Genomic DNA, 24,282 nt, shown 5'->3' with positions numbered 1-24,282 from the left:
TACAGTGGATCCAAAAAGTATAATATTTAAACACTATATTTCCGATTCTCGATAAATTGGCAATATTTGAATTAGAATAATCTAAAGTAGATCAAGCTTTAAGCAATTGTTGCTTCAATCTCTAAATCTACGATTCTTTCAGTCACGAGAAAAATTTTTCAATGTTTTTGCATGCATTTCAATTTGTAATATTTTGAAACAAAAAAGCGTCTCCATTTCTCCAGTCATTATATTACGCAACCGATATCTTAGACAAAACGATGAATGGAAAAACAGAGGCTTCCAGCATCAAAATGAGTCCAACTATATTGTTGTACTATTTTTTTAACGAAATCATCATAGTTTAGATATCGAGAATTTCTCGAGAATGGCAAATGTAGTGTTCATTTGCTTTTTGGATATTACAATAAAAATCGCTAAAAATTTGAAGAAATCAGACGAAACAATTGTGTAAAATAGTCACTTCTAGTGCGTCCTAGATCTAGTATAAGGATAAAATGAACTTTGTAATAAACTGTTTGTTGTGAGTCTCGAAGATATTTTGGGACTCGAAAATATCGGGATTCCCAAGAATTTCGAGCACCTGAAGCACGTGCCGATCTAACTTTGTTGAATACAATCATGCGGTTTTACGTATTTTGCTTTTGGAGAGTTTTGAAACTCCTCAGTACGAAATAAAGAAATCATAAGAGATAATTGATTGGTTAAAAATAATTCACTAAAACTACATGTACATATATGCTATATGCTATTTCAAATTGATATGTAAAAAGGCTAATTTTTTTAAACTTTCCGGTATTAATTTCGTTTTATTTGTATGTTATTCAGTGCGTGCAGAAGTTTTAGTCTTTTCTAATTTTGTGCAAATATTTATTTGCCACCGATGTGTCCAAATAACTATTTTCGTTATCGACTGGTAACATGCTTCGTATGTCGTGTATAAATAAAAGAAAATTTAAAATACGACTAAAACTTTTGCACACACCTAATACAACATCATCGGCACTGGAAAAGAGTTGTTTTTTGTTGTCCCGAAACAAATTCCCTTCGTAAGGGACCCACTTACTGTTGGGGTACCAATTATTGTGACTATATTAATTATACTTATGTTTAAAGTATATTCAATATTTAAAAAGAGATATATAACAGATATATGTATATTAACTGATTTTAATGAAGAAAATGTAATATTTCTTTTTTAATATTCATTGTGCTTTAAATAATAAGTATAATTAATCTAGGCATAATAATTGATACCCGCACAGTAATTGGGTCCCTTACCCTATGTTTTAAGAAACAGAACTTTGAATGCAATTCGTCGAAAATTTTTAGAAAATCAGTATAGCATAGTTTCAATCTTTGCCATGAAAAGTGTCAGGATTTTTTTAATTACGTAAACACAACGTCGAGAATCGATAAGACGTTCATCGTTCAATTTTGATAGGCTACTGCATATCCCACTTCTTCTAAAGTGGTGAGATACAAGTACTCGATAAGTCTAGAGCTATAAAAGCGATGAATGTGTGCAGCGTGGACCTCATTTTCTTCTAGTCAATTGATAATGATTGCTTGTATACAAAAATTTCGTAAATTAACGTAATGAAATAAGAAATCGATAAAAATTAGTGATCTTTTATCATGAATATCTTGTGGGTTGTACTTCTAATCACTGGTTTCACCTTATCCATCCATGAAAATCAAGCTACGGACAGCAATACTGATAAGGCAGAAGGTAATCAAAGAAATGATTAAATTTCATGCTTAGGTTCGTTGATTATAAATATTAAGACTGATCACATGATCAGGAGAAAAAATGAAAGTGAAATGAAAATGAAATGATGTGATTGTTTTAAGTAGCACACAGTAAACAGGAATGGTTGACCCCATAGTTTGTTTGATTTTATTCGAATAATTGAAATAACAAGAATATATCACTTAACACTGTACAAATAAATTTGTTCTATACTTTTCTATAAAATCGATTTAGTGATCACAATAGTAATGTGTAAAACAAATAATGCAAAATAGTAATATTATAATACTAAATGTTACTGTTAAGCTCACTTATGTTGTTGTATTGTTAAATTTTTCATTGAAACAATTTAATGCTCGATGGTGAAGTTGGCTGCGACAATTGCTCGCGACTGTAAAAAGTCGAATTTATAAAAGAAGAAACTGAAGCATTTGTTAAAAATTTCCAAGATTTTATTTAATCCAGAAGGTAAAGTAAAAGTAACGATTTAAACATTTCAAATTTATGCACGATTATTCTTTGGAATTCTACACGCAAGCATGAGTAGAAAGCAAATATAACACCGCACATGCATGAAACGATATTACCTATTGATGGAAGTATAAATAATCGCACTGCTAAAGTAGTAGTATCATATGTATTGTCTATGATTTTTAGGGATAAAAAATATCTGATAATGTGATTATGAATTGATCTATTTAAAATGCTGATGGTCTCGTAGTAGATCTATTGCACATTAATGGACCGAAATGTTTGAAAAAATTATATAATTACTGTATTTCTTGGTCATTTTTATAGGTTTCTACCGGGTAAATTACGACAATGCTTCTTGGTATCGTATCATCGAGGTCCTGAACAGCAAAAATTATCAAAGCATAAGCGATGTTAACAGAGCTGCTATCGTTGATGATTTATTGAATTTGGCAAGAGCTGGTTTGCTGGAATATAAAACAGCTCTGGACGGTTTAAAGTATCTCAGACAGGAGACGAATTATTTGCCATTTAAGTCGGCCTTTTCTGGTTTAACTTATCTTGATCGACGTTTCTCTGGTCATCAGGATTATTACAAAGAGTTTAAGGTTCGTTTGATACGCTTCTAGGTATAATTCAACATACATTCAACATACATGTTACAAAACAACGCTGACTTATTTCATGAATTATTGCAGGTTTTTGTGTTATCACTAATCGAAAATATATACAAAAATCTTGGTTACGTGGACCGTTTGAACGACGACAGATTAACGGTATTATTGAGGAGTGAACTGAATAAGTGGGCTTGCAACTATGGTCACAAAGGATGCATAGAAACTTTTACAAAAGAATTTCAAAAATGGAGATCAACTAATAATTTAACGTAAGAAAGTGTTGACGTTTCTTGTTAGTCTTTTACATTTCGAGAATTCCAACACATAGTAAGCTATTTGATAGAATCATCTGGTTTAGAACAATAAATGCTGAGCTTCGTGATTTTTACACTTCAAGATTAGTTTATATACAGTTATCAAGACGACGGCATTTTTTAAAAGCAGTAACTCGTAAAATCGAATCCTATCATAATATAGTGATCATAATAAAAGCAAACAATTTCATTTTAATGAAAATCGTTGTCTTTAAACAATTTTGAAACATGTGGCCTTGCTTACAATTTTTACTTATCATAATGTTTACACTTTGAAATCCAATCATATTTTATTATGATACTTCGTTTATTAGCCATAAGATGTGAAGCAATTAAGCTGCCCCAATCAGATGGGATAGCCTGTATGTTATGTAATAATTTATAGTATGAATCATTCTTAAGTGTTCCCAATTTGTGTATTTTCGCTTAGGTAATAATATAATAATTTTATCGAATAATATATAAACTAAAAGACACACATTTATTCTAACACACTCAGTCACTCATATATGTATAATTAGAAAATATTTAATTGCTGAAAATTATTAATTAATACTTACAAAAAATTGTATTTATATGGCCATACGACCTCTATACGTGTTTATTATATTCGCAGAATTAAACCTAACCAAAGGGCTGTAGCTTATTGCACAGCCATTAGACATGGAACCAAAGATGATTGGGAATTTTTGTGGAACAAATACATCAATTCAAATTCAGCTAATGAACAGGCAGACATAATGCAAGGTCTCGGTTGTACGGAAGATCCTGCTCTTCGAGAAAGGTAAAACACATCTCATGATCAAACACGTTAAAATAATAATTTCGAACCATTTTTATTGAACCATCCATTTATTGTTCATCTTGTCTATTGCATTGAATTCTTCAAAGTATTACGAACATAATTAGTATATTGGTATTAAAGTGCCTCTTGTAACTTGTTATACATATTAAAAATCGATTTTGCAACCAAAAATTTCGAAATAATTCACTGTCATGTGTGCCATTAGGTAGAATGTTCACGAATTTGTTCGTGATTTTTTGTTGAACAGATCAGAAGAAATAGAAAGTTGAAACTTGTCACAAAGGGGTTTCTTTGGGACCCTTTGGCTATTCTCCCATAATTCGTGTCAGCTGATATTACTGTTTAGAAAACAAAACAGCCATCGAAAATGGGCTGAAAACCTTATACATACATATTTTATGATTTAAATTTTTAGAAAATTCTTAACGAAATTGCATTTCAGTAAATATTTTCGATGTAACCGTCGTATGCGTGTCATTGAATCTTTTTCGTATTTCCAGATACATGTTAAACGCACTCAAGAGTTTAGAAGAAAGCAGAATTCGCCGACAGGACAGTGCTTCCGTGTTCTCTGCAGTTTCCGGTTCCGGTTATGATGGCGCAGTAAATGTTTTGGACTTTGTCCAGAAATTCCATAAAAAGATGAGCGAATAGTACGTATCGAAACTGCAAAATTATGAAATACATTCTCGAACGACATCTATGTCTTGAAACTTTCACATTTACTATTCAATTATTTATAGTTTTATCATATTATTACAAGTAACGGAAGGTGGTCAAAGTTATTGGACCACTCTGTCCATTAACGCATTATCTACCGTTGATTATGCCATAATTTTTTAAAGTCTACAGCTGAGGATTTTTTAATAGATCCTTCAACAGCCACAGAAACTACAATCATAAGCAACTCAATAACATAATCCCTTTCGGATTACTGTGCAAAAGAAGATTTTTAAGCCATTTGTTACAGCATAATTATTGAAAAGCCTACTAATAGGCTTCCGGTAGATACGGTGTTAGGAAGGTAGATAGGTATTATTTATTACACGCATTTCCAATATCGCCATATTTGTTGCAGTAATAACGGACCAGGGAACATCGCCAGCGTCTTGTCAACAGCGTCGCAAGGTTTCGCGACACAGGAAGCGGTTGATAAATTTGAAAACCTAATCGAGACTCACCGAACGGAATTCAAAGACATTGCAAGCTCCCTAAATAGTTCTCTCGAAATTGCAAAATACGAATTACTTTGGTTCAACAAAAACCAGAATGATATAATGTCCTGGATACGGAAGAGTAACAATAGTAACGGGAAAGATCCAAAGCAGACATCTCACCGATTGCCAGGAGGCTTTGCACCATCAACATACTCAATCCATGTCACACCATCTATCAATGCATTCACATTCACTGGAGAAGTAGACATCGTTGCAGAAGTCAAAGCAAAGACAAACACCATAGTCTTGCATTCTGCGGTGAATATAGATAAAAATGTGGCAGTCTCTGTTAACAACAGACAGATCAAGGTTACAGACATAAACACGACTAAGGAATACGACTTTTTGAGTATAACAGTTGACGAAGAATTGACAGTTGGACAGTTTGTGAAGATTCACATCTCGTTCGATGGCATAATAAATGACAAGGGGCGGGGATTCTATCGAAGCTGGTACTCGACAGACTCGGGTCAAACAAGGTAACATTAAAAGTACACTGCATTCACGTATCTTTTAAGTCTTTTATTTCATTTTGAAACGGTACATCTAAAGCGCAATTTAATAGTGCGTGTGACTAACAAAAATCAAGGACTTTCATGAAAGGCGAGAATCATATTTGGTCGTATTTGGTTCAGATCGAATAACGTAAAATTTAAAATAAGTATAACTGTAGATTAAACTATCTCTTTTTGTTGGCAGGTGGATAGCTGCTACTCAAATGGAGCCGGTAGGTGCTAGACAAATGTTCCCCTGCTTTGACGAGCCAGCTATGAAAGCAAAGTTCACGATGAAGGTCACTGTACAGGAAGGATACGATGCAATCAGTAATACACAGATGGATACAGTACTCAGACACCAGTATGTAACATTAAATACATTAATTTTATTCATCTATATTACGTTGCTTATTCTAGCAAACAAATTTATTATTTTATGAGTTGTTAAGAAATCCATCGCCCAGTAAAATCGTTTTGAAGATTTTCAAATCTAAGCTTTAAAGAAATGCAAAAAAAAGGAAAATCGATTTTTCAAGGTTCTAAAACAGAAGACCCCCTTAAAGAAATTATATTTTTTTTTTACATATTTAATTCTATTAGGTACTTGAATCAGTTTCTGCCGTTCCCTTGTCAAATAAGAATCATTTGTTCGAATAGAGATTATACAGTCTTTCACATCGAAATCGTAATTTTTAATTGGCTGAAACCAATCTCTACAACTTTTTTTTTGATAATGCATTGACAGTATCGACACAGTAAACTTCTGCAATATCTCTATCTCCATAATTGTCGTATTATCGGGTCTGCCGAGCGACAGTTCTACTAGAGGTGTTACATTCTTTGTAGTCAATGTAGAGAAGAACAGTGATTGAAAGAGAAAGAAGATTGAAGAAGAAGAGAAAGAAAAAGTTTCGTGCCAGCTCGAAACCTTTAAACTCAAAAATCAAAATTCCTTATTTTTGGTTTTTCATCAATGAAAGTTTTATCATCGTATTCGTCTCGTGTATTTTTTTTTTTATTATGACACATAACACGATACAATTACGATCATAATTACTTGTGTAACAAGCGATTAAAGTTTCGGACCCCACATGTACGAAATTCGTGTCTCTGCCATAAATGCGAAGTCCGAAACTTCAATCGTTTGTTACATGAGAAATTATGATCGTAATTGTATCGTATTCGGTGTCATTTTAATCAGCAAAAGGAGGCGATTACGATGGTAAAAGTTTCATAAAAAATTAATTAAAAAATTAGAAAAGTAGCAATGCTTTGCTTCAGTTACATGAGTGTGATTGTGTTCATCGCTTGACTGGTTCCAAGGGGGATCCCCCTAGTGGTGGCGATAAAATTTTGTCAGTTATGGTAGACAGATTTGCGATATTTACGGAGATATTACTGTACATTACTGTACAAGCAAGCGATAACTTTCAGGTGCACTTTTCATTAAAATGCAATAATGCAGCAACGTCTGCCACAAATGCTGTATTGCGGCACGAAATCCTACATTTTCAATGTAACGAGAATACTTGCTGTTTACGTTAGAGTCAAGTGTCATGCTAAATCTTAAAGCTTGTTTAATGCACTGTCGCATACATGCTACCGAATCAAGCACTTTCAAGATTATCAAACATCGTTTATTGTTTCTGTTGTATTATAGAAACGGACAGAAAACAATAACCTTCAAAGAAACGCCAAGAATGTCCACCTATCTTGTGGTCCTGATTGTCTCCGATTTCGAAGGTGTAACCAGTTATGAAAGATACACAGTCTGGGCCAGGCCGAATGCGATTAATCAAACACACTACGCTTTGTCCGTCATGCAGCCGATTGTGCAGTATTACGAAAAATCACTAAATATTCCATATCAACTTGATAAACTCGACATGACAGCGCTACCAGACTTTGTGTCGGGAGCAATGGAGAATTGGGGTGTACTAACTTACAAAGAAAGGAATTTGTTATATTTGGATGGTGAATCTACGCTCCCGACAAAGCAATCCATAACTAATGTTATATCGCATGAGATCGCTCATCAATGGTTTGGAAACATGGTGAGCCCTGCCTGGTGGAACTACACCTGGTTGAACGAGGGTTTTGCCAGATACTTCCAATACTTTGGCACAGAGTCTGTGAGTATCAAACGTATTCATTTAGATTCTCAATTGGATTGCTGATTTTATGTATTTATGACAAAAATGGCTACAGTATTTTCTCGATATATGTCCATAACACGTGACCTGTACTTTCTTCTTCGCCACTTCGAGCAACAGTAATTTTTAAATAACTTTTTCTATACGTTATCGAGTAAACTAATCCTTCTAACATTTCGAAAATACTGAAATCATTTCAACCGATTCGGAAAAAGTTATTTCTTTTTGAAAGGTGCACGGATTCTTTGTTAAAATTAAAAATAGTAAATTATTCATCGGTAATTTAACATTCATTGATATAAATATAACCAATACCAATTGTTGTTACAACTGATAAAAAAAAGAAAACATCTTTGTAATAGGTAATGAAAGATTGGTCCCTAGAATCTCAATTCGTAGTGGACCAAGTCCACACAGCCCTTAATGTAGACAGTTCTGTAACCAGCCACCCCATGACACACGATGTAGACAGCCCAGCAGAAATTCGAGCAATATTTGACAACATATCTTACAATAAAGGAGGCAGTGTGCTCAGAATGATAAGAGCGGCATTAGGTGATGCTGTATTCTTCAAATCTCTCGAAAATTACCTCAAGAAGCGGTAGGTTGCAAATTAATTCAAAAGTATATTGAATATGCATGAAAATGTTGCACCCATTAGGATAACTACAGTTCAATTAAATTTTCCGTAATAAACGAATCTCGAATGTTTAAACTAAAGTGATAGTGCAATATTACAGCTTAGATCGTCTTGAAGAAATTTTTCTTTTGAAACTGATGCGAAAATAAACAATTTTTAAAAAATACTGTTTTACAATTTCAACACTTTACTTGCCGGCAATTTTCTTACAGTCTTTTTAAAATCGAAGATCAACAGTGGATAATTGCTCAATGAATTATTTAAAAGCAACCATGTCATTCGTAATTCATCAATTTTTCGAATTAATGAAATGTAATGGAATAACTTTTCCTGTAGTTATTATTTACTTATAGCTAAAAAAACCAAAGAATTAAAAGACCTACTAATAGGCTTCCGATTGGTAAAGTGTCAACGAAGGTTGATTCTGTTGCTCAATTTCGGAAGATGTTCGTACAAAATTAATGGGAAATCCATACAAAAAAGTTGTTCTGTTAAAAATCACTTCTTCGTTTCACCAATTATGGTTCACTTTGTACGGGTCGAGCTAATACGTTCACTAATGCTTCTTCAATTGTTTGATTTCGTAGGGAATACGACGTAGCTACACCAAAAGATTTGTTCGATGCCTTCAAACAAGAAATCACCGATAACAAACTAAAGAATTCGATACACGATATCATGAACTCGTGGACCACACAAACTGGGTATCCTGTAGTGCACGTTAGCATGAATCGCAACCAATTGACTTTGACCCAAAAAAGATTTCTAACTGACGGAGAAGATCTTACCAGTGTCTGGCATGTTCCTATCACGTGGGCGATTGCCGGAAAATCGAATTTCGAAAATGTGACAACAAATCATTGGCTGACCGGATTGAGCGAAACAATTGCCTTTCCACATAACGCATCAGATTTATTCGTGTTTAATGTACGACAAATGGGTAAGCAAGAAATTTCCATTTTAATGACTTCCATGAAAGTGAATCTGATATTTTGGTATCTGTCGCGCTAACCCTTAGCAGCTATTATCGAAGCAATTTTACTCACCGTCAATTTAGTTTAACCCTTATGGCGACGCCCTTTCCTGTCAAAAACGCTGAAAATTGCACATCTTTACACACGCATCACTTTAGAACTACCGATCTCCTACCGGGCCATTTTCTCGCCAAAATCTACAGGATTCCTGAAGTAAAGATTAGACCGTGCATTTGAAGATATAGGAGCTGTATAGGCAGTTGTTTCTAAATGCAACGGCGTTTGGAAATTCTCTAACCTTTAGGGGGCCGGAATTTTTCCATCTTTAACTTGAATTTTCTTTATGAAAAATTGATATACAACCAACAAGTCACGCAAAATTCCTTAGTTTAACCCTGGCCACTATAGTGGCCTCTCTATAATTAATTTTTTAAGCAAAATCTAATTATATCATACGATACAGAAAAATAACTAATACTTCATTACAGGATTCTATCGCACAAATTATGACACCGCTTATTGGGAGCGATTAATCGGTTACTTGAAATCTGGAAACCATAAAAATATTCATGAAATCAATCGAGCTGCGATCGTCGATGATTTAATGAACTTTGGTAAAACAGGTGATGTCGATTACGACATGGTTCTGTCTGCGACACAGTATTTGGTTAACGAAACACACTACGTTCCATTGAAAGCATTTTTCACCGGATTAACCTTCCTGCGTAGACACTTCGAGGGCAGGGATGCGCACGGTGCTTTCAAAGTACGATATTAATTTTATGAAAAGTTTCCTGTGTTAGCGTGAATTAAATATTTATTTTTACAATGCTTCATTCAGTTTATACTAATGATTGTTGTAGTACAGTAATATCTCGGCATTGTAATTTCGGTAGTCAGCCATTTAAAGCCAATAGTCAGCCATCGTAAGCGTTGAGCATGGCGTGGGAATCGGCCAAGCCGAAACCTGTCCATCGCTGCCACACCCTGATTGGTCCGTGTTTTTCGTTAATAACTCCTTAACAAAGCCACGGGGAACATTTTCGCAAAGGAAAAAGTTACTTGAAATGGACCGAGAAATCACCCTTTTCAAGGGAGTACAATATTTTTGGGGTGTCCTCCTTTTTTACGTCCAACGCTAACGGCAAGAGTCCAAAGAATACGTAGTGTCTGTACTTCAGTACACGATATAAGTGACTTTTCGATCTCGAACTTTTCACATATAGGATGGACCAATAACTATGACCACCTTAACTATTTCCGCTATTTGCAATAATTTGAAAAAATGATATACGCAAAACCTGCATGGTATAGGAGGGGAAATATTGTGATGCGCACATATTTCATATGAGTGAAGGCGTTTCAGAGATTTCAAGGTCACCCTGATTTCTTTAAAGGTTTTGTACATATAATGTTTTCATGTTATTACGAATAACAGAAGTATTCATGGTGGTCATAGTTATTGGTGCACCTAGTCTACCGAAATATTACCGTACTAGTATAATGCTATGAGATTACTGTTAGGCACTAGTATTGTGAGAATAAATATGGACGCGGTTACTTTATCGTTGACGTGATTTATCCGTATTGCTATTAAATGTTTTGAGTTTTTCGTACGAATGTATAAAAAGAAGGTTTCGCTATCGCAAATACAATCACTTGTTACAGAGATATGTAACTGGAATCATCGGTCCAATATATAATCGATTGGGTTTCTATGAACGCAAAGGAGATACACACCAAAGAAAACTTTTAAGGATACAGCTTCGCAAATGGGCTTGCGATATGGGAATTGGAGATTGTGAAAAGAATGCCGCCAACTTATTCCTGCTTGAAACAAAGTTCGTATTTACGGGGACAGAATTAATAGCTCCTATACGAATTCATTTTCGATCTAACAAGGAACATCACCCAAATCTAACAAACCGATTTGAATGGAATTTATACAGGATATAATTTGTTTTTATCTGCAATGGTTTATATCTAAGGGGTAAAAGTAGCCCTCAAAGTTGGGGGTGAAAACCCTATTTTTGCTAATATCTCGAAATCCTTTTATACGACTACATTCCTTGATCGAAAACACACAAATTGAAAAAAATCATTATCCTAGACTCTCTAGTTCCCGAGATATTTACAAAATAGGGTTTTCACCACCAACTTTGAGGGCTATTTTCACTCCCTAGATATGGATCATTGCAGATAAAAAAAAAGTACGTGTGAAATATTTTTCAAAAATCTATATCCAGTATTTCATTAAAATCGGCGTGTTACACTTGGGTGATGTCCCCTGTAAGACTCCTAACTAAGTCAGGATATAAATTCACGTTGCAATGAATCTTGATTACAGCATTAAACCAAATTATCGCAGCGTCAGTTATTGTGTAATAGCTAGGAAAAATGACAACGAATATTGGAATCTATTGAACGAGCGATACGAGAAATCGACATTAGCTTCGGAGAAAGCATTAATTCTTCAGTCCCTGGCTTGTGCTACGGAACCAGTATTCCTCAACGAGTAAGTCAATTGATTGTTAACGATTTCATTCGTATTTAGTATAAAAGAAGAACTATAAATGTTTATCCGTTTCGAACTAAAGATTACTCAAGAAGGCTATCACTGAAAATTCCGTAATACGAAGAGAAGACAGTACCGGTGTATTTTCTAATGTCATTGATGCTAGTCTAGAAGGTGTTGATACTGTAATGGATTTCGTGAAGATCAACTATGATGAGATGGTTAAATAGTAAGTAAAATATTCTGTTGGAAGTCCAATAAATCAATGCAAAATATTTTAACTTATTTTTTTACAATGCCTACAGTTACAAAGGCAATTCGGAAATCAAGAGCATAGTTAACACTTTGGGGAGAAGGGTGACCACTGAAAAACTCTATTCAAAGGTAGGTAACATTCGTTTGACTATTGTTAATTTTCATTTGGATCACTTTCTTTTATGCCTGATAGTTTTCTAGTCATTCAGATTAAAACGGTTTTCGAAAAAGTTTCTTTTCACACAAGAAATTGATTCGTAATTCGAAATTCATTCAAGTTTTAGGGTGATCGTTAGGATAATTGTTGCTAAATCCAGAATAATCTTCACTTACAGTACATAGCTCTGAGGGCTTGGTTGAACGGAAAGCAGTTGGCACTTGATGAGACTGACACTGTAGCTGACAAAGATCGAGTTTGGGTTGAGAAATATATTCCACGGTTGCACAGATGGATGGAAATTAATTATCCAGAGACAAACTATCGCTTACCGAAATTATTCACCCCATTAAAGTATAATATCTCTATATCGAATATCGAATTCGGGGAACGTTTCACTTTTACCGGAAAAGTGCAATTAGAGATGAAGTCTCTGCAACCGACGTCGCGTATTGTTATTAACAGTAATGGGCTTGGAATAGTGGGACAAAAGGTTTACAATAGCAAAGGAAACTTGGAAAAGGGTGAAGAATTGAAAGTATTGGGACAAGCCGTCCCGAACGATAAGTCTGAAATGCTGACGGTCTTTATGAACGAGTTCGTAAATAATAAAACTATTATTCTTGAGATCGAATATACCGGTGACTTAAATGAGGATATGGCAGGCTTCTACCGCAGCTATTATCAGAATACCAATGGAATACGGTAAGTAAACATGATTTGTATATTATATCCACTATAATATCGAGTCAGACTCGCGACGAAGATTTCGAACTGTATCTACTAAATAAAAAATAATTAATAGTTAATAGTAATCATTATTGATAATTATTAATAATTATCATTACTAATTGTCCTTAAAAAGAAATAAAATTCTATTTTATTGTTAATGATCTGAACCCATCAAAACTAGTAACTTAAATAAATAGAATATTATATAAATGTGTAATTGTTAATTTACTGTTTTGCAGTTGGTTGGCGACAACACAATTTCAACCCACTTACGCCAGGAGTGCATTCCCTTGCTTCGACGAGCCTGCATACAAGGCTCGGTTCGCAATCAACATTGAAAGGCCAGACAATTATGTCGCGCTTAGTAATATGCCTTCTGCGAAAGTGACGCCGTCAAAGTGAGTATATTATTCGTTTTGGTTGATTTTAACTGGGGATTGAAATAAACAGTTATACAATGGATCTGAGAAGTATTTGATCGCAAAATATCCGATTTTCGAAAAATTGTCTATATCTAAACTTCGTGAAATTAATTGGACTCGTTTCAAAGCTAGCATCCTCTAGTTTCATAATCCATCGTTTATTTTATTCTAAGACTTTTTTATGATGCAGTGGGCAAGAAACTGAAGACCCATTTTTTCGTAAAAAATGTTGCAAATGCGAACCAAAATTCCCCAAAAAATTTCAAAAATCTTTTTCATGAATGAAACTACCATATAATAATAATGAAAATTAATGTACCACTTTTTTAGCCGTTTTACCTAGCTTTGAATAAGAGATGTGCCGTCAGCTGAACAGTAGTTACACTGTTGTATAAGTTAGACCACGGGGTCTTACACGACCGAAATTGTTCCTCGTTTTTTTTTTCTCCATAAAACAGTGAAAAAAATCGTGCATCAATTTTTGAGTAATCGTTGTAAAAAGGAGGCTCCAATCTTCAAATCTAAATAATTACTTTTTTAATACTTTTAAATACTGTATAAATACTTTTTAGATCTATTGTATGTTTCTTTACTAAAGAAATTATGTTCAAACTTATATTTTCTAATATAATTTCTATCAAGTATAATTATATTTGAATTCTCCACAAATTTTTAACATTTTGGACGACGTACTTAGTGTTTCAGGTCGTGTGTGGGAAACCTTTGCTGATACTGTACCCATGTCAACATATTTAGTTGCATTTGTCGTTTCCGATTTCAAACCAGTGAGGGAACCAGGCACAAACAGCGTAAATGTGTGGAGTACACCCGATATGGCATCGAAAAGTGAATACGCACAAGTTATTGCGCAAGACATGCTTGAGCATTTGCACACCAAAACGGGCATCAAGTACGCTTTACCAAAATTGGATTTGGTATCGGTACCAGACTTTTCAGCGGGCGCTATGGAAAACTGGGGCCTTGCCACGTTTAGGTGAGTAATTTCATTAATATATGTAGTCGCAATATAGCGATACGTCATTTACAAATTTTTTTATTTCCGTTAACGTTTCTATATGTACACTCGCGTTGGTATCGGTAACGGGCCAAGTCACCGTAACCCGCGATAAGGTAGAGTGACAACAACGTTACCATCAAAATTAGGCGAAAAATGATTTCACGTGCGTCAACTTTATCGTCTTTATATGAGTAATAAGTGAAGTACTGACATTTTCGACGATCTTTTTGGGATAGAAAATATTATTCGATTACATTCGAATTTTAATCGTTTGTTATCGACGTCAATCCACAATTTTTACTACTCTGGAGCTCCACGAACGGGTAGTTGGGCGGTTAATGTACTACACCTAATATGAGAAACAATTATCTTTGCAGAGAGTATGCTATCCAGTACGATGATGCAGTAACGTCAGCCAAGTATAAGGATTACGTGACGACCATAATAGCGCACGAATTGACTCATATGTGGTTCGGAAATTTGGTGACCTGTGCGTGGTGGGAAAACACCTGGCTTAATGAAGGATTCGCCGAGTACATGCAATGGGTCATTTCTGACATGGTGAGTGCCTATAATTGAGTTGTTCAGTATGATGAAAGTCATAGCAGTTAATCATTAGATAATCAGGAATTAAGTAAAAGTTCTACTAAATACAATAACATTGAAGGATGTTACGTTTATTGTATCCTGTATATACAAGCCACGCTAAAATTTTTTTATAATTATTTTAATTAATGACGATTAAACCTTCGAGTTGTGGTTCTAAACCAAACAGAAAAATATCGACCTACACCGCCTGTGCGTTAAACGATTGAATTGTTTTCTATTTCCAATAGCAATAATAACCGATTTTTCCACTTCCAATTTCCAATTCTTCTCATTACAGGTTCACCCTGAGCATAAGTACCTAGATCTCTTCGTTGTTGACGAACTGCAAAAGGCGTTGCTGGCAGATGATTACACGTCGTCGCATCCTATGAACAAGCCTGTCAACTCACCCGCTGAAATAGAGGGCATCTTCGACGGTATTACGTATGGAAAAGGTAAGTGAAGGAAACACGAATACGAAAAAAAAAGAATAAAATTTTCTCACTTAAGACTGCGTTTTCGAATAAAGTGGGTTTGACAATCCGTCAGTCTGTTGCTGCTGTTGTCTAACTTCTGCGATGTAGATTATTACTTTCCTGTATTCTGTATTTAATTTGGATGGATGTATAAATAAGGGTAAGATTAGTATAATAAAGTCCTGATCTAAGAAAACGGGAACTGTAGGATCCTTGAATTTTCAAGCTCAAGGTGAATTTTGCGGCAAGTTATTTACATCAATGTCCACCAAACCGAGAGCGTAGAACGTACCATAGAGTGTAGACATATCATTTTGTGGCACCCTGTACCTAGTGTTCAATCGTTATGTAGCATAGTTAACCTAATTACACACACACTTAATCGCTTTACAGGAGCCAGCGTGTTGCGAATGGTAGAACGTTCACTCGATCCAAAAGTTTTCCCAATGGCAATCAACCGATATTTATCTCGGCACCAGTACAATTCAACGACACCAAAAGATCTCTGGCAAGCTTTCGACGAAGTGATCGAGGAAACAAAAGCATTTGGGGACATGGAAGTGTCTATGACAGAAATAATGGACAGCTGGACCAACGAAGCTGGATTTCCTGTTGTACAAGCAACACGTATGAACGGAACAGTATTGTTGACACAGGTACTCGTTTGAAAATAATTCATTTCTAAACGAATAATCGAAAATAAAATTCCACGCGTCGTATGTACAGGGTGGTCCATTTAAACCGCCCCACTCGAATATCTTCGAACCTGCTGAAGATACTAAAAAATATTTCAGACAAGTTGCATACAGCAGAACTTCGATTATCCGGACCTGCGATCTACATGCAACACGATTTATTGTACAACTCGACATGGATTTACTTTAACACTGAAACTAAGTAACTGCTCTATTATCCAAACACTCGTGTTTCACTGATTAGTACGGATAATCAAGGTTTTACTGTAGCTTTATGTGTACACAGTCAGTGCAAGAAGTATTCGTACACCCCTTAAAAACGCATAACTTTTTTAAATGTGGGCCGAACGGCTTGAATTTTTCGAGATGTTAGTAAGATTAGATTACTAGCTAATGTGTAAGTAATTTTGTTTTTTAGTTACTATTGATCGCAATTTCGAAAGAAAAAAGTAATGTACGCGAGTTTTAAAATTTTTATCTGTCCCTACAATGAACATATAAAACATTTCATGATGTTCTCGTTGAAGGTCACGCGAAGGTCAACCTTACCGCACATCGTTGAATTTGTTTTTTTACGAGATACAAGACTTTTGCATCGAAAATATGTAGTCACATTTTTAAAAAAAACCGATGATCTTCAAATCTCGAAAAAAGTGACCTAGAGAAAATAATTTTGCCTATCACCGCATTTGCCGCTACGAACCGAATACTCTTTTCCTCTGACATTTCATTCCTGTACCATTCTATTTTCGTTTACACAGTGTTTTTATATTTATTTGTATACTTTTCTTTCTTTTTTATTACACAAGTTTTCGGTATCGCGCGGGATTTCGATACACTACAAATTGTTTCTTGCAGGAGCGATTCAGCTACAAAGAAAACGGCGACCCACGAATGGTTTCTTATTGGATACCTATCACCATAGCAACTGCCTCTACCCCGAATTTCACAAGGACGTCGACGAATACTTGGATGGATATGGCTCCGTTGCCACTTACAGTGAAAAATTCGGACTGGTTCATCATAAACGTTCAACAAACCGGATTCTATCGCGTGAAATATGACAGAGATTCGTGGAGAAACCTGACGAAAGCGTTGACACAGAAAGATCACAGCAATATCCATGTAACAAACCGTGCTCAATTAGTCGACGATGCCTTGAACCTGGCTCGTGCACAGAGAATGTTTTACGACGAGGCGTTCAATTGTACCAACTATTTGCGAAATGAAACGGAATATCTGCCATGGAAAGCGTTCTTCAATGGAATAGGTTTCGTGCTTCAACGAGCCGAGGGTCATACGGACAACGTGACTTCCTTGCTCCAAAAGTACATTTTGCATTTAACGTCAAACATGTATAAATCACTTGGCTTCAAGGATGCGAGCGACGACAGTCATTTGAGAAAATTGAGCAGAGAACTGATTTTGACTTGGGCCTGCAAAATGGAGGGTGAGGAGTGCGTAAAAGAAGCGAAGCAATTGTACATCGAGCTCCAAACAAATGAGACAGATGGGTAAGCTTTCTTGTATTGCTACACTCGCATAGTTATGGCACCAGTCATGACGTGTACAATCCTTTCCATATTTTTGTCGAATACACTAGTCATGAAGATAATGGAAATATTTTAGTTAAGGTTTTTCACTGAGGTTCTCGCGTACATATTTCCTATTACTTGGACTATATATAATATAATTTTTTGAAGTAGGTGTACTGAAAATTGTGGGAGTTGTAGAGGTGTTCCTTGAAGAGGGGCATATCGAAATAAAATGCCTTGTTACTTGATACGATTCCAATCGTTCTACAGATCTGAAATTAAAAAATGAATTATCATTTTAATTAGTATGAATGCAATAGCACTAAAATTTCTGAAGATTCTCTTCGAATTTGAAGTTGATCGCACAACTAGCTCTCGAGATATCTTGTCACTTGTGTCAGAAAACAAGGTTTTGAGAAAAATGCGTTTTGATTTTGTAGAAAATGATAATAAAGCGTTCCTGTATATATATATATTAAGAAATTAAAAATTAGGTAGATATCGAATAAACAAAAACACAATAACGTCAGAAATGTTTTTCATTCTTTTTTATAGAAATCCCATTACTCTTTCGCCGAACGCGAGGGCAGCAGTTTACTGTACAAAAATGAGAAGCGCAGATAAAGTTAGTTGGGAGTACTTGTGGAAATATTACTTAAAAGTAGAGTTTTCTTCGGAAAAGAAAACTATCTTGGAAGCCCTTGGGTGTACGACGGATAAGGAAATTCTACAATCGTAAGTATAAATCCATCTCTTTTTTAACGACGTATTCAAAGCCGTTTTTTCACCAATTTATAGGATTTTTTGTCAGAAAAACTATTAAACTTTTTGTATCGGAATTTTCCATACACACACATACATGCGCGCGCATTTATGGGTATTCGATGCACTTAACTTGTTTTTTTTCGAATCAAAACAATCAAAATCACATGAGTTATACATATCTTATAGAGTACGTTTCGATAGTCATGTGTTTACTGCTACCATAATTCCGGTCCTTCTCCTGATCGGAAACCAAAAGACGAGCAAGTGTGCTATTCAGTCTGAATATGGTCTGCATCAAAATAAATTAAAAATCTCGATTATTTACAAAATGGCGGCATTTGAAACTGAAATTACTGATTTTCTAATCGTTTTTCGCCTTTAGCACATTTAAAAAATAAGAAAAAAAAACCGACGGATTATTTAAATTTTAGTTTATGCGCTTACCGGGTATGTGTTAAAGATCCTCTGAAAGAATTTGCGATATCGTGGCAACAGTTTCGAAAAAAGTAGTTTCAAGCTAAACGCGTTTAAAGATACAACTACTAATTGTATGAAATACGAGTTGCATTCTGCAAACACCAATGACCATGTTAATTTTACACTCATACTTGAAGAAAATGCGAAAAAATTGATTTTTTAAAAATGAAAAATCAATATCCCCTTACTGAATCATTCATCGATCAACTTGTGAACAAGATTAAATCCAACATTTCATATTACAGAACCTAATAGCAACATGAATTTCTATTATTGATATCTTTATTTCTGTCATAGGTACATTGACCGGGCAATCAGTGGTTCTTTCACTTCCGCTATTCGAAAGCAAGATGTTACTGCGGTCTTGACATCTGTCTACAATGCTGGAAAAGTTGGAGTGGACCTGATGTCAGACTACTTGACGAGTGAATACAAAAAGCTCCATAAATAGTGAGTATAAAAATACAGTTGTTGTAGAAAAATGGCGTTGAGTCAATAAACAAAGTTGTTTTCCTGCTTCTTATTACACAAAATTAGGTGTATACGCTAAACACATTTATTTTTATTTCCTCAGTTATGGCGAATGGGATAGTGTCGGAAGTCTATTCACCAAATTAGCAGCTCGGATTTCCACAGTAGAACAACTCAGAAAGGTATATTTATATCTTATTAATTATTTTAAACGTTGTTATACATATAAATAATATGTACAACAAATTTTACCTTTGACAATCGTAAGCGTCGTCGTTAGTTTGACATGAAATTGTAATTTCATAATTCTTACAAATAGAATTTTTATAAACATACGTTATTTAAAACGTTTATTTTTGCAAACGTTTTAAATTCAACGACACGTACTTGTCGATTTAAAACGATTACATGAAAATTTATTCGTCGTATTGAGAACAATGCATTGGCCTTACTTTCATTAATTGTAAAATTTAACATTGACCAATTTCCAGGTTTTTAATTTGCAATTTAGTTTACTTATTTGTTGTAAATAAATTTTGAATTTTGATTGGTGCGAATTCTAAATATTACATCCATTAACAGAGAAGCAACAAATTCATTTTTCTATCACCGTTAATATGTTTTAAATTAATCACATTATAATAAACAATTTTCGTTTATTATAGTTCGAGCAATTCATAAACTCTGGCGGGAAAGATCTGGAAGAAATTTCATCTACGCTCAAGAAAGCACTCGAGGCTGCAAAAGAGAACTTCTATTGGTATGAGAGAAATGTCTATTTAATCAAGTATAGTTTAAATGACACAGTTACACGATGGGATCAAGAGACATCAGACGGAGTTACTCTAAATAGTTTCAGTGGGCTATTACTGATAATATTTTCAATTATCACATTTATGTTACATTAATAGATAGATTGGTAGAGATGATTAATACTGACCTTTAAACTGTATGTATCAATTAATAAACAAGTGTATATATACGTATACATATATATATTTTTAATTTATTATGTAATAAATTATGTAATAAATTGCAGTATTGATGTATTGTACAGTATAATAATATATAATTTTGTAAAAATATTAGCAGAGATTTATATATTTTCCTTCATTACTAATCCAGAGAAGTTTTTGTTGTTTTCTATGTTGTATGTGTATGAAGTATTAAAAAGCATATTTAAGTTATATGTTCTTTTTATATGTCTTGTGTTTGTATGGCGTTTTTGGGTTAAACTTCACCTTGGCAACCCACAAATTTTTAACTTTTTTTATATAATCCTGTAGATTTTGACGAGAAAATGCCAAAAATCCAAGTTTTAGCGTCAGGAATTCACTGGTTCAAAAGTTATCTTTATTTTAAAAAATGAACACAGAATGGACGCACTTCTTATAACTCGTAATAAATTATTTGCTATCTAAGGTTTATATTGTCATTTCCGGGCTCATTCAAAATGAAATTATAGACTTAGATTCCAGGAAGGGGGTTGTCAGATAAACGTAAACAATGGCATTAAATTGTTTGGTATATTTTTAATATGAAACATTATACAAAAATGATTGAATTGCGCGTAAACATTCGTTAAACGGTGTTTAATAGATCTATTGCAAATAATCGAAAAATTATTAATTAGATTTACCTATAAATGATTTAGGGAGGATTTCGAACTTATCGTGAAATATGTCGGAACAACCATAATTCGAAAGCGGTAAATAATATTAGACGATAACCGAATTCAACGGTACAAAATTTCACCGATTAAAAATAGTTCGTATCGTATAAATTATAAATATCGAATGAACGAGTAATTGTATAGCAGTCAATTAGTTCCGCTATTCAGCTACCACTTAAACAACGAACGTTCGATGAAATGTCCAAAGATGAATATACGATAGCGCCACCTTGTTTGTAAACGGAAGTACTTAAAAGACACGAAGATTACGTTAACTCTATTTTTATATTACCATATTTATCAATAAATATTGATTTTCTTCGCTTCTTCTATCGGTTGGTTTTTACATAATTATGCAAACAACAGAAACTTGTTCGAACAAACATCGTTAATTTAAAGGTATTAAAAATTACATCGACTAATTGACATAATAGATAATAAAAGATATTTAAAATTGTTAATCAACGAACTCGTAATAGTTGATCAATTAGATAATTTATAGTTGATGAATTAGATAATCGATTAAAAAAAAATTTGACGGTGCCCACATCATGCAATTCTAAACTGGACACTATTGTCGCGTTTGCAAATCGATTAATTTTAAATGTGTAATTTGCAAAAATCTACTTCATCTTCGTATCTCGTATCATGCATAGAACATCCCTGAGTCAGATTTACGTCAAATTGATGTTACTTGTTTGGATATTCCTAATATCACGCAAGCATGTGGTTTCCCAGGAAGTGCAACATTTCTTCGAACAATTTACCTGTCTATATATTCACCATTATGCATACAGTAACACAGTGTTTAATAAGTAGTAAATAAATCGAGTTTCCCTACCTCGTCTCCGTTATCAAGAGAACGAAAATACTAATTGTAAACACAACGCCATTAATTAACATTTCACATTTAACTTTCCACTCTTTCTATCTTCTATCATTCATTATCTCAGCTGGACTGTGTTGACAATGTGGAGTGCATTTTAAACCATGCAAACAGAACCAACTTTGAATTGCAATGCTGGAACCTAATAATTTGTTTAGATACACCTACGTTACTTACTTAACAAACTATTTACAACTAAGTAAAATAAGTAGTACAAAACTGTGGAATGTAAGTGTAACACAGACAAGGAAACAGGAAGAATTGTTTAATATCGACTATACGAATATGAACAGATGGGTCACTGTACTTACAGAATTAACCGGGTGTTAAAACAATTAATGAACCACGCTGTATAAATTACAATTTGCTTGTGAAATGACACTATTTCGAGATCGATCGAGAGATTTCGGTATAATAGTATCCTCGTCTCTTCCTTTAAAATTATATTGGTGCGTTTCAACGTGTACTAGTGGAGATCGATCCATCCTGCCTGTCCACTATACATCTAAATATTCCATTATATATGTGAGGTATCCCATAATAAGTGGATTCCAATAAATTGAAATTGTTCCGTTGAAAATAGTGAAATAAATTCATACGAATATACAACGAGTGACCAAAAAAAAACAGACTCTGTCAGTTTCCTTTCAGCATGACTATTCCTTGCAACTTCTTCTTGCTACCAAAAGTCAAATCGGAGTTCTGAGTTTTGACACTGTAGACGAAATTCGCGTCAAATCGCGAAAAAACTAACGTGAAGACTTGGAAAAAAAGATTTCGAAAAATTCAGTGAGGGGTTGCGGAATTGTTGGAATTGATATATTAACGCAAAAGGGAACTACTACGAAGAAAATGGAAGTCAAATTTCGGGTTGGCGGATTAATAGAATCGTTTTGAATTTAGTCCGGTTTCTTTCCATTTTTGGGTACATTGTCAAATCAGAGAACCACGTGATCATAGTTCTACCCAATTGGACGTAGCAGAGAAGTGACCAGCGAACCAGTCAAATTTTATCGGATACCATCGCAAAGAAACTGACACCGGTTTCCTTTTTGTCACACCTCGTACAGTATGTTGCATCCATTCGTTAGTTATAAATACGACACTTGGAAATATGAAAAATTTGGCACATGTTTAGACGAATCAATTTCATTGTTCACCAAAATTTCCACCGCATTGGATTCAACCTGTTATGCGATACCCTGGGTATATAATTCTTCGGCGCATATTTACAAAAACATACAAATACATTTAATAATTTTGTAAAGTTTAAAGACATCTCGTCTCTGGCGGAAAGTTTGTATTTAAGTCAGTCCATAAGTTCGTTAGTAAGTTTCTATAACACTATTTCAAAACGTCTGAATACTTTGCATTCAGAACGAACTCTTTAAAACTGAAATAAGCGATGAAACATGTGACAGACGGATAAAGCCACTCTCTTTGAGAATTTAAGGACGCCAACAAAAGTGGCGTCCGGATTACTATAATAGGTAAATGATACTTTTGAATACAAAGGTTTGGGGTCCCGAGAAAACTATAGGTTCCATCATTTTTTATTTAGAATGCAACTCTTTGCGTTCCCTATATGTATAACAAGAACATACACACGAATTTACGACTGACTTTGAAACTTTCTAAAACTGACGTTGAAACTTTCATTCTAGAACATTCTAGTCATTCTTTTAATCATTCTAGACCTATTTGTTTGGTCTAGAATCTCTACGATTTTGTCGTTCCTTTGCCATCATTACGCAGTGTTTCGTTTTAACCAGTCGTAGATCATGTCGTGGTTATTTTCCAACCATCTGATATTCGCTTCAGACTGCTCAATCACTTGCTGAACTGTCCTTGTTGCGCCGCTGAGGCTTTCTGCGTGTTCATTTGTAAATTCCAATAGCTAAACGGGAAGAAAGTTCACATTAGTCAAATTTTAGAGATCGTTTATGTATGTATAAGGTAATTCGGGGAAAGATGACAAATAACTAGAATTTCGAATTTATTCGGTACACGTTAACAAAATAACACAGTAGAACCGCAAGTTCCGGAACATCTAACAAGTCGTGGTGGGAATCGCGAGTGTACAATAGGCGAGGATTCTGCGGTATAAACGAGGTTGCAACGAGCGACGTTCTACTCTATCTGTGTGTTTTTGCTGTATCAGTTAATGAAAGAAAGTA

The 24,282-nt window shown here is 34.5% G+C and overlaps 2 protein-coding genes across 5 annotated transcripts in view; one reads left to right on the top strand and one right to left on the bottom strand.

The window, feature by feature from the left end:
• LOC143356509 (putative aminopeptidase-2) overlaps positions 1-20,630 on the top strand; it is a 35,495-nt gene extending 14,865 nt beyond the window's left edge. For 2 of the 3 annotated variants that reach the window (XM_076792255.1, XM_076792254.1), the window contains exons 8-32: positions 2,552-2,832; positions 2,923-3,110; positions 3,772-3,939; positions 4,461-4,613; positions 5,039-5,656; positions 5,877-6,035; positions 7,335-7,806; positions 8,190-8,428; positions 9,055-9,407; positions 9,930-10,207; positions 11,110-11,282; positions 11,789-11,956; positions 12,039-12,185; positions 12,262-12,340; positions 12,547-13,073; positions 13,340-13,498; positions 14,220-14,516; positions 14,918-15,101; positions 15,427-15,583; positions 15,998-16,260; positions 17,158-17,813; positions 18,390-18,569; positions 19,374-19,526; positions 19,651-19,729; positions 20,213-20,630. In XM_076792255.1, coding sequence (XP_076648370.1) covers positions 2,552-2,832; positions 2,923-3,110; positions 3,772-3,939; positions 4,461-4,613; positions 5,039-5,656; positions 5,877-6,035; positions 7,335-7,806; positions 8,190-8,428; positions 9,055-9,407; positions 9,930-10,207; positions 11,110-11,282; positions 11,789-11,956; positions 12,039-12,185; positions 12,262-12,340; positions 12,547-13,073; positions 13,340-13,498; positions 14,220-14,516; positions 14,918-15,101; positions 15,427-15,583; positions 15,998-16,260; positions 17,158-17,813; positions 18,390-18,569; positions 19,374-19,526; positions 19,651-19,729; positions 20,213-20,455 — 6,374 coding nt within the window. In that variant the 3' untranslated portion in view covers positions 20,456-20,630. Of the gene's footprint in view, positions 1-1,572; positions 1,733-2,551; positions 2,833-2,922; positions 3,111-3,771; positions 3,940-4,460; positions 4,614-5,038; positions 5,657-5,876; positions 6,036-7,334; positions 7,807-8,189; positions 8,429-9,054; positions 9,408-9,929; positions 10,208-11,109; positions 11,283-11,788; positions 11,957-12,038; positions 12,186-12,261; positions 12,341-12,546; positions 13,074-13,339; positions 13,499-14,219; positions 14,517-14,917; positions 15,102-15,426; positions 15,584-15,997; positions 16,261-17,157; positions 17,814-18,389; positions 18,570-19,373; positions 19,527-19,650; positions 19,730-20,212 lie in introns of those variants that run through there. The other variant, XM_076792256.1, reaches the window with a different exon arrangement.
• Positions 20,631-22,353: 1,723 nt separating this feature from the next.
• The window catches only part of Superdeath (Suppressor of ER stress-induced death), a 48,444-nt gene continuing 46,515 nt past the window's right edge, over positions 22,354-24,282 (bottom strand). For both annotated transcript variants that reach the window (XM_076792267.1, XM_076792266.1), the window contains exon 15: positions 22,354-24,002. In XM_076792267.1, the coding sequence (XP_076648382.1) occupies positions 23,853-24,002 (150 nt within the window). In that variant the 3' untranslated portion in view covers positions 22,354-23,852. The remainder of the gene's footprint in view (positions 24,003-24,282) is intronic.

This window comes from Halictus rubicundus, chromosome 8, assembly GCF_050948215.1.
Source record: "Halictus rubicundus isolate RS-2024b chromosome 8, iyHalRubi1_principal, whole genome shotgun sequence".
Taxonomy (NCBI): domain Eukaryota; kingdom Metazoa; phylum Arthropoda; class Insecta; order Hymenoptera; family Halictidae; genus Halictus; species Halictus rubicundus.
The sequence above is the reverse complement of the archived record's forward strand: the minus strand, read 5'-3'. Positions and strand labels throughout refer to the sequence as shown.